This window comes from Aplysia californica, unplaced genomic scaffold (genome assembly GCF_000002075.1).
Source record: "Aplysia californica isolate F4 #8 unplaced genomic scaffold, AplCal3.0 scaffold00221, whole genome shotgun sequence".
In the NCBI taxonomy this organism is placed as follows: domain Eukaryota; kingdom Metazoa; phylum Mollusca; class Gastropoda; order Aplysiida; family Aplysiidae; genus Aplysia; species Aplysia californica.
This window is the reverse complement of record NW_004797491.1, coordinates 136195-154585: the sequence shown is the minus strand read 5'-3', so window position 1 is coordinate 154585 and position 18391 is coordinate 136195. Positions and strand designations below refer to the sequence as shown.

General features: G+C 42.4%; 1 protein-coding gene across 1 annotated transcript in view; it reads left to right on the top strand.

Annotated features, from left to right (window-relative positions):
* Window positions 1–18391, top strand: part of LOC101863819 (squamous cell carcinoma antigen recognized by T-cells 3) — a gene marked incomplete at its 5' end in the record, with an annotated part of 52196 nt that overhangs the window by 3666 nt on the left and 30139 nt on the right. The window contains 4 exon segments of the mRNA XM_005099651.2: window positions 2197–2323; window positions 7669–7773; window positions 9378–9562; window positions 17755–17860. Coding sequence (XP_005099708.1) covers window positions 2197–2323; window positions 7669–7773; window positions 9378–9562; window positions 17755–17860 — 523 coding nt within the window.

Below are 18391 nucleotides of genomic sequence, written 5' to 3'. Positions count from 1 at the left end.
GTGGGGGAAACTAAAAAATGGCGGAAAATTGGAAGCACTGAACGTTAGATCTATAGAACGAAAAGACACTTCCTTTTTTCGGGACCCGAGTCCGAATAACATTTCTTCATATTCGGACTCGAGTCCGAATAAGAATAACATTTTTTAATATTCGGACTCGAGTCCGAATAAGAAATTTTTTTATTTGGACTCGAGTCCGAATATGAAAAAATGTTATTCGGACTCGAGTCCGAATAACGGCGGCCTTTGACACAATTACACAGTCCAATCGAGATCTAGACTCTAGTATCCAAATCTAGTCTAATCTAATTCTGTTTTATGTAAAATCCCCCGACAACAGTCATATTATGTAACCTCCTTACACTCAAATAACTCACTTACAAGCTGAGTCCGACTACGTACATGGTAACCGGGCACCTAGCCTCAGCCTCAGTGTTTACGTACACGGTAACACGCACCCGGACACAAAGTCTCAGTGTCATGTACACACGGTAGCGGGGCATGTAGCCTCATAATGTACGCATTTTATAGGATCAGATCTAGATCTAGATCTATATCTAGAATGGAAGAGGCTAGCCGTACTTAATTACGGCTAGACTGGTTGGCTAGCCGTACTTAATCTCAGGTACGGCTAGCCACTTCGATGAAAATTTATAACGCTCTATCTTTCATAGCTTTCTTATAAAATATGACTAACCACCTCTCACAAGCTGATAAGATATTACGAGAAGTTACGCCCATTTGAATTATAACCTTTCTAGACGCTCTTGTTGTTTTGAATGACCTGAGGTTCGAAAGGGGATAATATAGGTCAATTTCCGAATGTTTTGCACTCAAATTGTTCTTTGTACCTGCACAATGGTAATCAAAACTATTGAACAAGCTTATTTTTTATCATGTAGTATTAAAAGTGACATTTTTCCCCCTTAACGTTAGCACTCTCATTTGAATGTGCTCAATGTTTCCAGACCCAGCATAAAATTGTAGAGGCGTGCTAGTCTAGAGATCTAGATCTAGTACTTAGATCCACCTGTGGAAATATTCTCACCCCAGGTTTATAGGTCGGCCTACAGCCTGTATCACGTCTTATAAAACTACATCTTGATAGGTAGGAAAGACGATATAAGTAACCCGACCCGGGTGGGAATTCTCACTTCCAAAAAATAATAATGACCAACACTCTAGATCTAGGCTCTGTCTACAGTACATAGTATGATAGTAGTAGATTTAGTAGCCTAATAATGCGCATGATTAATTTACTTAAGGTTTTGACAGCTTTTGGTCAATCTGGAGCACTAAGACTCAGTCAGAGCTGGTTCGAGTTTGATGAATTTGTGGTAAAATTTTACTTTGACACCCTCACGCTCTTCACTGCTTTTGAGGGCTGCTAAACTACTGTATTTTTTCTGCAGCAGAGAAATCATGTAGGCGACTATTGTCCATTCATTGTATTTCAAGCTGTCGCAAATAATTTCTGTGACAATATTTTTTTTTAAATTTCAAACTTAAAAACTAGGCTATTTGCAAAACATCAGATAAAGTTGAAACACAGGACGGAGAGGGGGGGGGGGGATGTGCGCAAGTAACAAATCATAGAATTCTTTTGAAAACCAAAACATTACTAATTATGTTTTTTACATTGTATTCAAGAGAGATAGAGAGAGAGGAGAGGAGAGAGAGAGAGAGAGAGAGAGAGCTGGAGGGGGGGGGGGGATGTGCGCCCTCCAACCCTCCCCCATCCCCCAATTATTTTAACTCAGGGGAACATTATTATAATCCACTTTCCAACTTTAAATGGGTTTTTTTCAGATTTGGAGAATTCGGGTTAATAAGGTTTTTTGTAAGATTCGACTCCCATGTATAGCCTCAATCTATGTGAAAAACACAGGTTTGGCATTCCAGTATTGAGGCTTGCCAGAATGCTGGTGAAGCTGAAGTTCTAATGTTAAAGGATGCACGATTAGTTTGTAAAGTAAATTATATCTATGATAGTACAAATTTGAAGACAGCATATAAAATAATCAAGGCTTCCTTGGACAAGATTGGCATGTTTTGTATGTGGTTGATTGGGGGTTTGGGGGGGGGGGGCTTGTTTTTTTTTCAATAGTACAAAACCCAACTATCGTAACTCTTTTGGGAGTACATATTTTAAAAAAAGAAAATTTGTATTTTGATGATAATACCTTTCGTTTTCAGATATCTCAAAATCCCTACATGTATGACAACCATACAGAGAGAATTAAGCTTCTTCGAGAAATTGGAGATCTGAATCGACTTCGAGATGCTCGTCAGGAGATGAGCACACATTTTCCTCTCACAGAAGGTGAACTTTGTGTCCTTGCAAGTACTGAAAAACAGAAACAGGGGCAAACACCAAGTGATATCTATAGAGATAATATAACATAAATTCCAATACTTTAGTTCAAAACACTGTTTTTAAATTAAATTATCCTTGTCCTTATTTCTGATTTTTTTTTTTACCCTGAAAAGAATTTTAGTGCAATGCAATAAAATGTACTTTGGATGGATGTAAACTATGGGGTGAAATAGTTTGCATATATACAGTAGTCTCCGCCTAAGATCCCACCACTTACGATCCCAGTTCTCTTAAGATCCCACTGTTTTAAGAAAACAGAATTTTTACTATGCAAAAGTCACCCCTAAGATCCTGCTCTGATCCACTCTAAAGGTCTATATTCCACTAATATCCCGTCTTTCTGATCATAATTTTCGGAACAAACACCCGGCCGGGGACAGCCAATCAAAAAAGAGTGAAAAGTTGAGATCAATGAACTGCCCGTCGCGTCGAGGATCAGCCACTTTCGTGAGTGTGATCACATAAGCATTTTAAAACTCTATGAAACGGTACAATGGGATCCCACAGATGTGTGAACTGACCGACGCGTTTGTTTTCCCCGAACATAGCTCTCGCATCTGAGCTCTCCACCTAAACTTACATCACTTCGCTCCAAGCGGGATCACATCGTGCTGTGAACTCTTCTCTGACCAGTGCAACAGTTTTCTCTATTCCGGAGTTGCGAGACAGACTGAATTTTACTTTATGTGGTCACAACATAATGGAGCATAGCGACAAAGGCGAGGGAACTTGGTCAGAGAAGGACAGCTATAAATTTTCGACCGGTAAAGGGGAGGGGCAACTGGATAAGAGTAGATCTTGAGACTCACGATAGGATAATAACAGGGTCCCCACCAGGTCGGGAAATCGGGAAAAAGTCGGGAATTTTGAGATGGGTCGGGAGGTCGGGAATTTTGTGATGGGTCGGTAATTCGGGAAAGGATAGGGCCTGTTTAATATTAGTAGTGTAGCTATCTAGACAGTATGGTTGATGAATCATGAAGAGGACACGTAATTGAACCGCTATGGCGGAAGTGTATGTGTGACACCGAGGCTCGGTCGGGAAGAATCAAGATCTACTTTTGCTTTCGTTACCACCCAGAAATTTTCCGGTAATAGTCCGATAGATAACGCAACATTTGTAACATGCAGGTTGTGCATTATGAACGCTGTGTGGCCTTGAAAAAAAATCAGTATTAAAAATGTGTCCTCTGCTGTCACTTGTGAAAAAAAAAATGAAAAAAAAGTTATACAAGCGTCTTGTCAGGTTCGCCCTCGTGACTGGTCAATGAACCTGTGAGTGCCGGCGGTCTGAGCGCTGTGAAGTATAGGACTTTAATTTTTTTTTTAATAAGATAAACTCAGGGAAGGGGATTTGGGGGGAGCTGAAGACTACGCTAGAGGTCAAAAACTGAACTTGGAAGCAAATTTTTAGTATTTAGAATTTTGATAACTACGAAAGAGCTCTCTGCAAAGCACGCATTGGTGCAGGCCTGGTTGAATCGGGATCCGTCATGCCTTGTTACTGAACTAAGGTGTTCGCGTTTCATTGGAGGGGATGACTGTAATTTATATCTAGTCTATATTTTAGCTTTCTATTCAAGATTGACTGAATTTCAGTGTTACTGCATCTTGCCCTTCCTCAGTTCTTACACCTCTCACACTGAATAGGTCTATTTGAGCCGTTCAAGTTATTACTATTACTCTACTTTCAGTTTGAGCAATACACGGCTGTCTAAATCGCCCCAAAACCGCCAGTTTAGTTACCGGGCAAGGGTTTCCCGCCGACCACCCCGAGACGGTAATAAATCAGCTGTCAGCCGTGCAAGGTACCGTGACGGCAGCGGCACTCCCGGCGTGCCTCGGCCGTGCCCAGGAAACTTGATTCCAGTCATTTTCGATTAATTTGATCCCCAATATCTCCCGATCTAAAGATGCGATGTCTCCACGTGGGGTCTCAATTTAAAGGGCTACTTCAACCCGACAAGACGATATAATTTTCTCTTGTGTGCGTTCACTAGTGTTAATCCTGCTTGCTGAGAAATGCACTCTATCCTTTATTACTTTTAAAGCAACTTGCATCTATTTATTTTTATTTAAAGTCATTTTTCTCAATAATTGAGCCCACAATTAAATTTTTTCTCCTTGATTACTCTTGAGAAAATAGTACTGAGTTACATGAGGAAAAGAGAACTTTGTACGTATTCTGTGTGATTCATGGTGACCGATTTTGTGTAGACCTTAGAGTGTGAAAGTACCCCATCCTCGTTCGCCTTGTTTGGATTTCTTCTGCTTTTTTGCTGTGGAGTATTGGAACATTAATATTCCTAATGGAGTGCCATGATGAAGCGTCCCATGTTCGGTATATTCATGAACTTTGTAGAACATGTGGTGGTAGAAGTCTATCAGAAAAACAGAAATTGCAAAAGAGAAAAGCGTACAAATGCATTGACTTTGCACACGATATCTTGTTGGTATTTGGGGTTACGATAGCAGTTGATGAAAGGAGTAAACATTCTTTGACGATATGTTATGCCTGTACCTACAAGATAAAGCGCAGTAGGACCCATTCGTTTGAGGGAACTATAATAAACGCAAGAAAAGCAGCTGAAACCTCCTCAAATTTGTGGACAGCTTTTCGGTCTGATATACGCGCTAGTGACTGTTCGATATGCACACACTATCATCGCACATCAATGGGGAGCAAGAACACTCCAATAGAATTAGTAACAACGAAAACATCGGAAGCTACAAAAACAACACATTCACCACATAGATCTACGTTAGAAGACTCGGCAAACACAACAAGTAACTCAACTGCAGAGCCATCTACACACACAGAGGACAATACTAGTCATGAAGAAAGACAGGACGAAGACATCGCATCTCTCGATACTAGCGCTGCATCATCAACCACAGGCCACAGTGAGTTTGAGCTTCAACTCCCCCCTATTGCTACATTCACGCCATCCAAACCTAGATAGCTAATGGTAGATAGCAACACTTCAACTCTCCCTATTGCTACATCCACGCCATCCAAACCTACACAGCTAATGGTAGATAGCAGCACTTCAACTCTCCCTATTGCTACATCCACGCCATCCAAACCTACACAGCTAATGGTAGATAGCAGCACTTCAACTCCCCCCTATTGCTACATCCACGCCATCCAAACCTAGACAGCTAATGGTAGATAGCAGCACTTCTCCAGCATTTAAACACGACAAACTCTTCTCTCAGTCTCTAGAGATCTCCCCAACGCGACCACTAACAAAAGAAAAAGAAAAACTTAATACTCATTTAGTTAGGAGAAAATTAAACAATTCAAGTACCAATACGATTCAGTGCAAAACAAGAGGACAACCCATAGTACTCACAAAACTTATAAAGGCCAGAAAAGAAACATCAAGGATCCTAATTTTCTGCGATTCTACATTCAAGCTTCAATATCTTTGCTTTGACGGAGCGTACAATGATGCCACCACGTGAGTGTTTACTTTATCCTATTTTCATCATATTTCCTTAATTTTGTCAAAATCAAAAGCAAAGATCATGTTCAATTTTTACTTAAAACATCAGACCCCTTTACAACTTTGCATAATTGCTATACAGTTTTATGGCATCCGTATGTCTGCAACAGTACCCAGTACAGTTTCACGATCGCTTCTACGTGCCCACACTATATTGATCGTTCAGAGCGTGTGATTTTCTTTGAGATCACTAGAATAGTTTTTGTTTACTGCCTCAGTTTATATGCTTAAAAAACATCGTGTGATAAGAAAACAACCGTAACTCGGCATCGGCAGTGAACCGGCGGCGCTGACCCGGTGACGGGGGTCACAGAGTATCGGGTTACGGGGAGTGCCGCGGGCTGGCGGTTTGACTAAGTTGGCGGTCGGTAACAGCCGTGAATAGTTTTCGTCTTCACGTTTTTTATATGAATCATGACACCCAGACTGGTTATTGAATGTCGATTTTCTGGTTCTAGAAATAGGTCTTTTCTCAGGCTCAAAACAGGATTCATTTTTTTATATAGGGCCTGTAGTTTATGTAGGCTAATATGATGAGGGGAAAATATAAATACATGTAAGTAAGAACAAACTGAAATACCAAAGCCACACAAGATCCCAGCGCCACACTGACATGTTGACTGGATATAATGTACCTACATGTGTGTGTGTGTGTATTCACAAACATATACATATTATATTAGATATAAATGGAGCATGCGCTGTCATTGTTTTGTAACATGTCCGTGGAAAATGGAGCCCCCCCAGCGGGAAAATTGAGAAGCTGGGTAGAGGTCACCCAGAATTATAATCATCTATTGTTTGAAGACTAACTACAAAACGTACATTTGTATTCATTTAAAGACATTTTGACTTTTTATCATTCATAGTGGGCTTTTTGGGGGATCATTCTTGACGCACAGCGGCGCCTGATTTTTCCCTCAAATTGGGGTCTTGAAAAAAATTTTGGGGTCTTGAAAAAAATTTCCAGGATTTGATGGGGACCCTGTAATAAGGGAAAATGGCACGCCCCATGCCTCTATGCACTGTGACAGGTCATCAAGGTTAACCACTCTTTGCTCGCCATTTGTCATAAACCCACCCAGGGTTACTCAGTTCATTTTAGAGTAGAGGGAGGACATTTTACCGATTGTAAGCCTTAACATGGGTCAAGGTAGATTCTTCCTTAGGTTCGTCGGCTAAGATCCTGGTTCACCTAAGATCCCGCATTTCCCTTGCTCCCGGGTGCCGGGATCTTAGGCGGAGACTACTGTATATATTATATATATATATATATATATATATATATATATAATATTCTTCCAAAGTGAATTTTGATCAGTGCTGAAATATAATAATATGTGAAGCGAGCTGACAAAATTAATTACTTCTCAAATTCAAACCTTAAGGAAATAGATACATAACGCTTGCAGGTGTAGTTTTTACTATTGATAAGTATGAAATAATAAAAAGCAGGTTATTGTTAAAGAATATGGCATCAATAGAAAATCTACAAGTTTGACCCTAATGTCGATATTTGGTCAATATATCATTTTGTGAATAGCGAGAAGTAACGCATTTTGTCAGCTCTCCACACTTATATTTTTTATATTGTTGGCTGTTGTCCTTCAAAGTAATTAATGTACAAATTTATCTAAAACAGATTTCTCAGTGCTGGTAGTTTGTTTTTAAATGTAATTTTTAAACTTAAAGTGGTCCTTTTTTATTTTGAATTTTAAAATTACTCTATGACAACTTTTAAATGATGATTAATTTTCATAGTCCATTTTTTTTCCTGAACAGAATTGTGGCTGGACTGGCTGCGGGATGAAATTACATTAGTAGCCACAGCTAGTGATCGAAGCAAGGTGGAGGAACTGTTTGAAAAAGCTTTTCAGGATTATCTCTGTGAGTCATATTCTTGATTACAATTGTTTTTGTGGTAGAGATCAAGAAAATAGGCGATAGGGTCAATGCTACATGTTGTTTGCTAAACTTTTAATTCCAGAAACTCTCGACAGGAAAATGACAAAAGACTTTTTTAAAAACATTTACTGTAAGACTTATAACAAGACCTTAGTTTACACAGTGAACTGTGATGACTGGAAATTGAAAGATCGTTTATTCTGGTTGCATTTTTGGGTTTCAAGTGAACACTTCCTCAGCAAAAAGAATTTTAACAGTTGCATTTGTTTTCCTTATCTCCAGAGACCCTAAATTTATTTAGCAATGCCAATCGGGCTTTCCCGCGCGGCGAAAATTTGGTCCCTATTTGCGGACGATTTTGCGGACCCGGCCGAAGCGTAGGTGACTAACTGTGTCAACCTCGGTCTGCTCTATTTCCAAACCAATCCGACTGAAACTCGGCAGCCAATCAGAAAATAGGGCAAACTAATGATATGTGGACGTTGAAGTTCGTACACATAAATTAACCTATACTTTTGGTGTCGGGAACACTTTCGTATCGTGTACACCGAAAACTATAAGGAGTTTGAGTTTCAACGCCGAGATGGTAATAGATATATCTATCCTCTATAGTGTGTTCAATTTTGAACATTCTGTGTCAAGTAGTTGTTTAGACCCGATCATAAATGCATGACTACCCCCTATCCAAAGCGGCTTCGCACGGAGACCAGCCATTTTCCCCTCACTCTCACGGCAAATGTATGTGACCTACAAATCCCCGCATAACTATTCCGGGCCCGTTCATTGGTCACTTGAAATAGGGCAATGGCCGGCGCACGCATCCAGTTGTTTTTCTCTCTATTCCCCTGTAACATCGCAATGGGGGTATTCGGAGGCGAGGTTATCTCGTCTCGGGGTGTTCACGTCTCAACGGGGAAAAAGAATTTTTAATTGTACGGCATGCTAGATTGAATTAACTTATCTTTTATGGTTGGCATGGTCTAAAGTCATCATAAAAAGCTTTGTAATTATTTAGTCATGCTGCCGACATATATTCTTAAAGATCCCATGTTGTGATGCGATGCTATAAATAAAATGGACTCATCCCAACACCCCTTTTTCGCAAAATCGTAATATGTACACCAAAATTTTAATTATAACAAAATAACTACGACTAAATGATTTCTACACCCAAAAATTAATCGGGTAGCCAAGTTTCTCTCGAACACTCCGATTAGTTACCGAGATATCGTCGATTTTCTTACAGAATCTGCTACTGCGTGTCCACTTTTTAGGAGTATTTTCCTATATGTGGGTCATCCATATTTTGCCGACCTTTACAACCCCATAACTTTTTTATTCATGAACCGATTCTTAAAATTCAAGAAGCATAATTCTTAGAATTGAAAATTCTTTCTTAGGTACCAAATAAAAAAGGGCTATAGTTAAAATTTACATTTTCATTGGCATTGCTAATTTATTTATCAAACCACTTTATATGTAGGATTGAAATGTTCTTGTCCTGTTCCGCTGATCCAACAGGATAATGTCCCTGAGATATATGCCTGTGTGACGACTGTGTCTCTTATAATCTCCATCTGTCTCAGCTGTGCCAGTGTGGCTAGAGTACGTCCAGTTTGCCATTGGCCGGATGGCTGAGGAGGAAGGCATTCAGAAAGTGCGTGAGGCATTTGAGCGGGCCCTGGCCTCTGTGGGGCTCCACGTCAGTCAAGGAGCCAATATCTGGGAGGCCTACAGAGAATTTGAGAGTGCTGTTACTGCTGGTCTCATGGTGAGTTTAAATTTGTATCCTTCTCTGGTCCTTCTCTCCCTAACTTTTGTTCTGATACGGGTTCTTTCAGGAAGAGCAGTGGCCTTCTTGAACCGGTTGGACCTGTATTGTTTGCTGTTCAGCTCACCCCTGATTATGATGGTCAGCAGTCAAGACCTGACCATTTTCCGCGTTGTGTTTCTCAGACTGTAGGGGGAAGGGGGGCTTTTGTGATGCATCATCATCATCATCATCTTCATCATTACCATCACTGCCTTTCTCACTCTGCATCAGGGTATAGGCCGCAAGAAAACACTTTCCAATATTCCCTATCCTAGGCTAGCCTCTTTATATTATTCCATGTCTTCCCACTTTTCTGTACATCATTCTCTGTGACTCTTCTCTAGGTTCATCATGGCTTTCCGCTTGATCTCTTACTCTTATCCTATTCCACACTTTATTTGGGGGTTGTTGTTTTTTATACTATCCAGTGATATAAAATTTATCACTCCTGTTTTCGGATTTTTCAATACGCTACATGACAGAAAGCAAGATGGTGTGTTCCCATAGGTCTTGTAACATGTAGTTTAGAGTAAAACAGGAAAAATATGTTTTTTTGCTTGATTTTGGTGATACTTGAACATTATTTTTAGGAGTATTGCTGTTATTATCAGGCACTTTCATGGGAACTGCTTCTATTAAGTCAGATTTACTTGGCTCCAACACTCCAATGGAAATTTTTTAACCGTTTTCTGTTTCTATTTGGCCTACCGCGACTTGAAGTATATGTGAGGCAGCATGGTGAAATCAGGCGCTCGTCAAAATAATGAAAGTCTAGAAACTGGCATTTTTTCCGCTGGCTTCGGAATTTTTATTGAATTTTTGTTTTTTGGCTCAAAACCGTTCATGCCCTTTTAAGAACACATTTATGTGTGTATTTTACTGAAAAACTTTGATTATAGACATAAAAGATGTAAATTTTCAGTTTCCACAGACTTTCAAGCTAAGGAAATATTTTAACTTTGGCAGCCATTTTCTCATTAATTTTACATTTGAAATCAGGCAACCCTCACCTATTTCAATGGCCAATATCTTGACTTGCTTCCAAGATAAATGGATAATTTTTTCCTCAAAAGCAGTGCAAATGGACAGGCTTTAAGATGATATCAATTACTTCTTATGCCCCAAAATTGACGAGCCCCTGATTCCACTGCGTCGTGATACATATATATCTAGTGTTCAGGTTGCTATGCAGTAGACCCTTGCGGGTGCGTAATTCACTGTATGCATCCCATTAAACTGTTCCCGTGGTTTTATGCACCCCACATAATTTAGCAGAATTTGATCATTTGTGTGTGTGCCTGAAGAAAGGTCACCCCCAGTGGGTCGGGGGGATATAAATAGACCCACTGCTTCGTCTGTAGAAGGTGCAACCCCTTCAAAGGCGAGGTGTCGCACTCGGACCCCAATCCTCTGAGATCCGGATGCGACACCTACTTTGGTGTATCTTCCTCTTCTCCTTCCTTCTTTCTTTCTTCTTCTGTCTTTCCTGCCACCGCTGACCTCATGTGCAGCAAAAAGAGAGGTCACCCATCCCACAGAGTGGGCGCCTTGTTGACCGTGAGGTGCGACCCGTGCGGAGGGAAACCGGGTACCTGGCGGTTGAGGTGAGATCAGTCCACGGACTGTCCCTCACCAACACACCTCTTTGGCCCAGGTTTTCCTCTTAGACGGGAGGGTGGCACGGCCCATGCCACTCAACCGGTTGAGAGCTGAAACCCCATCAAGCCCTGGGTCAATCTTGACGGGAGGGTCTTGTACTTTCTCGTTGAGAGTATAGCTCCGGGGTAGCCCTGGCACAGCTCTGGATATCCGAGCTATGTGTCCCCTTGTTGGGCTCCGTGGCGGGCGGGGAGCCCCGGAGTCGAATAAAATAGAAAACTCTCATGGAATCCAAATAAAAAAAAGACCCTTCCCCAGCTCCCAACGTTAAAAAGTCTCGGCTCGCGGAAGCGGGTGCGGCCGCCGAGCCGAGCAAAAACTCCAAAACTGGAAAAAGGACCTTTACGTCTGCCTCTTTTCTCCCTTCTCCCAGGGAGCTTCCGAAGCAGCCGTACGTGGCCATCTGCTGCAAAGAAGACGCACAGAAAAAGATCACTGATCTAAATTTGTTCAAGACGGGAGATGCACTAAGACAGGTTCTGGGATACATTCCTACGAATGTCCAGAAGCTGTCCTCTGGTGTACTCCTAGTCAAGTGCGCAACAGAGACTGAAGTGGCCAAACTTCTGAACATCACGACCTTCAGCAGTATTCCATGTACTTCCGAACGATACCAGAAGTTGAACTGCTCGAAGGGCGTCGTCCGCAGCCATGAACTAAAGGGCTGCAGCATGGAGGAAATTGTGGCGAACTGCGAAGGTGTGATTGACGCCCGCCGGATTACTCTCCGACGGGGGGAGACCACCCTCGAAACCAACACGGTCATCCTGACCTTTGATTCGTGTTGCCCTCCAGCCACCGTTCGGGCATCGTACTTGGTCTTAGACGTGCGACCCTATGTACCGAACCCTCTGCGCTGTTTCAAGTGTCAGAAGTTCGGACATAGTCAGTCGAGATGCCGACACGCAGCCGTGTGTCCTCGTTGTGGCAAGACCGGGCATCCTGAGAAGGAATGCAAGGCTATTCCTTGTTGCCCCAATTGCCACGGCCAGCACACAGCCTTTAGTAAGGATTGCCCGACTTGGATTCAAGAACGCGCAATCCAAGAGTATAAAGTACGAAATGGCTGCTCGTTTCAGGAGGCCCGCAAAGCTACCTGCCCGCCAGTTGTGACCCCGATCCCTGGCCGGTCATACGCCAAGGTAGCACGGGAAGCCACGAGGTCCGCAAGTCCTTCAACTGCTGACCTCCCAAAGCCCACGGTCAACAGGCATGTCTCTGTTAGTAAAACAAAAAAGGTTCTTCCTTTCATCGAGACACCTCTGACAAACCGCTTTGAGGTTCTAGGGGAGGACAGGGTGGATTCTCCCTCCGCCCTCTCTCCTCCCCCTCCCCCCTCCTCTATCACTTCCTCTTCTTCTTCCTCTTCTTCTTCCTCTTCTTCTCCTTCTTCTTCTTCTTCTCCTTCTTCTTCTTCTCCTCCTTCTTCTTCTTCTTCCACCTCACGCCTCATCCCTCTGATGGAGCGTGAGGTGCACCCTTCCCCCTCTTCCCAGCTCCCTCCGTCTGCTCCCTCTCCAGCAGACACCCCCCTACCCCACCACCAACCAATGGAGGAAGACATCTCCGACCCCCCTCCCCGGCCTGACCCCGGGAAGGGCGGAGTCTGTCACTCCTCCAAATCCCCCACTAGACCGCCGTCCAATCCAGGACGGCAACCTAGAAAACACTCTGCCTCCCCCGTAAGGAGGAGTCAGAGTGCTTCTTCGAAGCCGGGGCCTAAGTGCTCCAAATCAAAAAGTAAAAATTCATAATGGCGGTCCTGCAATGGAATGCCGGCGGAATCCGACCTTCCATTGCAGAATTGCAACATTTACAGGCCACACTGTGCCCACGGGTGGCCTGTATTCAAGAAACAAAATTCGCCCCGGCTTCAACCATAGACTTAAGAGGATTTACTGCGTACCATCACATTCACACGGAGAACCAGATTGCTTCCGGTGGTACCACCATCTACACCGACAACCACACACTCCACAGACAAGTACATCTTAAGACGACCCTCCAGGCTATTGCCGTACTGGTCACCCTGCACAGACCAATCACGATCTGCTCAGTTTACATCCCACCAAATTACCCCCTCAAAATAACCCAACTAAATGACTTAAAATCTCAGCACCCAAAACCCTTTATTTTACTAGGTGATTTCAATGCCCACAGCCCCCTTTGGGGAGACAAACCTATAGACCAGAAAGGTAAAATAATAGAAAACTTTTTATTTCAAAATAACATCTGTCTCTTAAATGATAAATCCCCAACTTTCAGAAACTTATGGCACTTCATCCCTTGACCTTACTTTTTGTACCCCTGAACTAGTCCCAGATCTTGAGTGGTCTGTGCTGGATGACCGTACGGACCATTTCCCAATTCTCCTCAAAAACAATAGCCTCCAAAACGACCCGATCCCAGAACGCTTCAACTTCAAAAAAGCCGACTGGGACGGGTTTGCCAATCAATGTTCCAAGATTCTTAATCCCAATTTCGACCACAACTACAATAAATTTCACGAAAAGCTCTTAGAAATATGCCACAATCACATTCCAAAAACAAAAACAAAACCCCGGAGGAACAAGATCTGGTTCTCTTGGGAATGTGAGGACGCAGTAAAGAAAAAGAAGGCAGCGTATCGAAGAGCCGTCAACAACACCACCATAGAAAATAAGATACTTTATTTAAAGGCTCGAGCTGAGGCACGTAGATGCCTCAGGGAGAGCAAAAGACAATCATTCCAAAAATACATCTCCAAAATCAACAGCCAGACACCACTCAATCAAGTTTTCCAAATTGCTAAAAAATTCTTAGGTAGACGCACAGACACCATTCGGCACGTCCAGAGGCCGGATGGAACAACAGCTGAAACACAAGTAGACATTGCAAACACAATAGCTACATCTCTAGCCAAAAACTCATCCCAAGCAAACTACAACACCACTTTTCAAAACGTCAAAACTAACAGAGAAAAACAACACCTAAACTTCCACTCAAACAACACTGAAACCTACAACGCAGACTTCACAATAGACGAATTAACATCGTGCATCTCGGACCTGGGCGATACAGCCCCGGGACCGGATGACATCCACAACAAGATCATTAGACACTTACCCTCAGAAACGCTCACACTCCTACTATACATATACAACGACATGTGGCGGTCGCACTCCTTTCCGGAGTCTTGGCGTCTCGCCACTGTCATTCCAATACCCAAACCTAACAAAGACCACACACACCCATCCAATTACAGACCTATAGCCCTAACGAGCTGTCTCTGCAAACTGATAGAAAAAATGATTCACAGGCGACTCATGTGGTTTCTGGAAACGACAGGCTCGCTGAGCGGTCTCCAGTGCGGATTCAGGAAAACCCGATCCACTCTGGATCACCTGGTCCGCCTGGAGACCTTTATACGCGAGACGTTCGCCGAAAGAGGCCACATGATCGCCATCTTTTTTTACCTAGAAAAAGCCTTCGACACAACCTGGAAGTACGGCATTCTTCGAGACCTGCACGCACTCGGCATACGCGGTCACCTCCCTGCCTTCATTGGCAACTTCCTGAAGAACCGTTCCTTCCAGGTTCGTGTCGGATCCTCCCTTTCAGACCCCCACCAACAGGAGGAAGGAGTCCCCCAGGGGAGCATCCTTTCTCCTCTCCTATTTGAAATTAAAATAAACTCCATAGTGAAAACCCTCCAGAACAGCATAGACAGCTCGTTATACGTTGACGACTTCTTGATATGCTGCCGATCGAAAAATCCTCATTTGAGATCTATGGAAAGGCAGCTGCAAATGCAGCTGCAAAAACTTGAAACGTGGGCAAACAACAACGGTTTCAAGTTCTCCCCGTCAAAGACGGTTGCAGTACACTTCTGCCGAACAGGCAGACGTGTGCTGCAGCCGGATTTGACACTATACGGGGAAAGGATTCCCGTCCAGGACCAAGCTCGTTTCCTCGGCGTCATTTTCGACAAAAAACTTACATTCATACCACACATCAAAGACCTTCGTGTGAGGTGCCAGAAAGCGTTAAACGCTTTGAAAATTCTATCAAATCCGGAGTGGGGCGGGGACTCAAAACACCTTCTCCACTTGTACATCTCCCTTGTCCGGTCCAGGCTTGACTACGGCTGTCAAGTCTACGGATCGGCAAAACCACACGTCTTAAAAATACTAGATCCAATACAAAACCAAGGACTCCGCCTCGCTCTGGGGGCTTTCCGCACTTCTCCGGTGGAGAGCCTCCAGGCCGAGGCCAACATACCACCACTCTCACTCAGACGCACACAACTCTCACTACAATACGCAGTTAAACAGAGCTCAACACCAGAAAATCCAGCGCACAACAGCATTTTTCAAACAAATCCAGAAACCAGAAACAGATTCCAAAACAACGAAAAACTCATCAAACCTTTCGGCCTCAGAATCCTTGAGGACCTCAAAAACTTACACTTTTCCAAACAAGACATCCAACAAATTCTTTTCCCCGACCTCCCTCCGTGGCACCTCACCAAGGCAAAAGTAGATTTACAGCTGACCACACACAACAAAGAAAGCACAAACACCAAAACTTTTCAAGCAGAATACAAAAAACTAATAGATAAATACCCCGGTGCAGAGCTCATCTTCACGGATGACTCCAAAAAAGACAATGAAGTGGGCGCCGCAGCCCTATCTCCCAACAATACACACCAGAGGAGACTCCATCCTGAAGCCTCCATTTTCACTGCGGAGGCCACTGCCATTGACATGGCACTGGACTCTGTAGAAAATTCCCCTAACAAATCTTTCCTTATCCTTTCTGACTCTCTGTCTTGCATCACCTCACTCACAAACTACACACTCCTACACCCAAAAATAGTTAGGCTACAACAGAAAATCCATACACTATTCGAAACAGGAAAAAACATCATGTTCGCATGGATACCCAGCCATGTGGGCATCCGAGGAAACGAGCAGGTAGACGACCTGGCGAAGAAAGCTTCATCCCTTCTGCTGGGATCAACGACAAACACTCTCCCACAGACTGACTTTAGAAATAAAGTCAAAAAGTACACCTCCAGTCTGTGGGAGAGCCACTGGGAAAACCAGAAAAATAATAAATTATATGAAATTAAACCCAGACTAGAACAGCGAAATCCTTCGGATCTCTCCAGAAGAGACGAAGTCATTTTTACTCGATTGCGCATCGAACACACGGCCCTGACCCACAAATACCTCCTACAGGGAGAGGAGAAGCCGTTCTGTGTCGGATGCGACACAGATTTTACCATTAGACACATTTTAACAGAATGTCTAGACTTTGGAGAGATCCGAAGGAAATATTATAAATGTAAGAAATTGCAGGATATTTTCTCCGTCGTTGTTCCCAGCAGAATTTTAAATTTTATAAAGGCCATTGGCCTTTATGGCGAGTTGTAAAGTGAATCTGATATTATTAAACATTTTTATTGTTACTTAAAAGTTGTTTTAGATCACAAATGTATTTACACCGAATTTGAATATTTTAACTTTTTAGCATTTTAAAGTAAATTAGTTACCAGTCGTGAAGTGAACTTTCGCAGAGGTGAACAACTTGTGTTTCGCGCGCTCATATGACCTTAGCAGTTGCAAGCGCCGTAAAACCTTATACTACTACTACTACTACTGAAGAAAGGTACCGAAAGTCGGGTTTTGTCCATTTTGAGTTAAGGGTTGTACTTTTTAAGAAATTCAAAGCAAAACACAGGGATTTTTGAATTTTTTAGATATCTCAAGTAGTTTTTGAGATATTGCACATTTTGTGAGGTAGGGTATAAAAATATGATTTTGAGAAAATGAGCTTTTAAGTTTATCAAAGTGAGGACGCTTACAAGCTTTTAAAAAAAGATTTTTTAAATATATTTATTCATGGAAAATTCATTTCTAATTTCGCATTCACTTGAAATCGATATCATGAATGGAATTCAATGGTAAAACATAGCAGAGAAGAGAAAACATGCTTCAACAATAGATTTTGACACCTTTTAAAAGCAGTTTTCATTATTTGTTTGTATTATACCCTTCCCTCAAAATAATTCAAAATGAAACATTTAGAAGTCAAATCAATGAAGACCACTTGAGCACATTGTAAAAAAATGTTTGATCTATCATTTATATATATGGTCAAAAAAATGATTTTTGTCTTTACCAGCCTGTAGCTTGAAACGGTCTGGGGCGACTTTTGGTACCTTTCTCTTGGCGCACTCAAATTTTTTGCCTAATTTCTGATTATTTTCCTTCATCGTTCTTTGTTAAAATTAACAGAATCGCATAATTTCACATTTCTGGACTCAGTTTGCATAATTTCACAGATGTTGTAATTGTTTTTTTTAAATCCTCTAGTTTGACCTTTTGAAAGTAAAGCGCTCAGAGCTAATTCTCATATGGGATAGAACACTATATAAATTCAATATATATTTTTTTATAAATTTGAAAATGTAAAGCATCAGCTCTTTCATTTTTTTTGGAATTCAGCCACAGCCCGGTGCAGTGGTGAGTGCTGAGCAAGAGGAAGCTTTTAAGACCCAAAACCAGAGAGTTGTCTCCCTCTTCAAGCGGCAGCTGGTCGTTCCCCTTCTCGGTGAGTTAATGAGTTAACAATAATATGTGTAATGACCTTCCAGACCTCCTGCTGGAATAGAAGGAAACGGGAGTCCTTGTCTCGATGTGACATTTGCATTGGTTGGATTCTGGGTTCGATCCCTCCAGCTGTTTAGAGAAAGACAGTTGTTACGTCTCTAGGAAAAGTCTGGTAAAATTAAATTTTACACCTTCCTCCCCCCCCTCCCCATTTGTAAGTTACAATAAGTAATAAGCGTCTTTCACGCAAGATGTCACAGCAAGCCAGATATAGCCCCCACAGAGAGCTGAGATCCAGGATGTGCCTAGTGTGCAGAGTAAATTCCAAATGGAGGGCTCAAACTGACTGGAACCAAAACTCTTTCATCAACTTTCCTCTCAACATGCAACTGCAAATGAATCCATGAAACTTACCATTCAATGGAGGAGGAATGTGTGTGACAGCATGTTTAAGTAAAGCCCAGTTCATTGGGTGTAAAGTGCGCAAAAGGGCAGAAAATATGTGTTAAATGATCTTTGCGGATACGCTCAG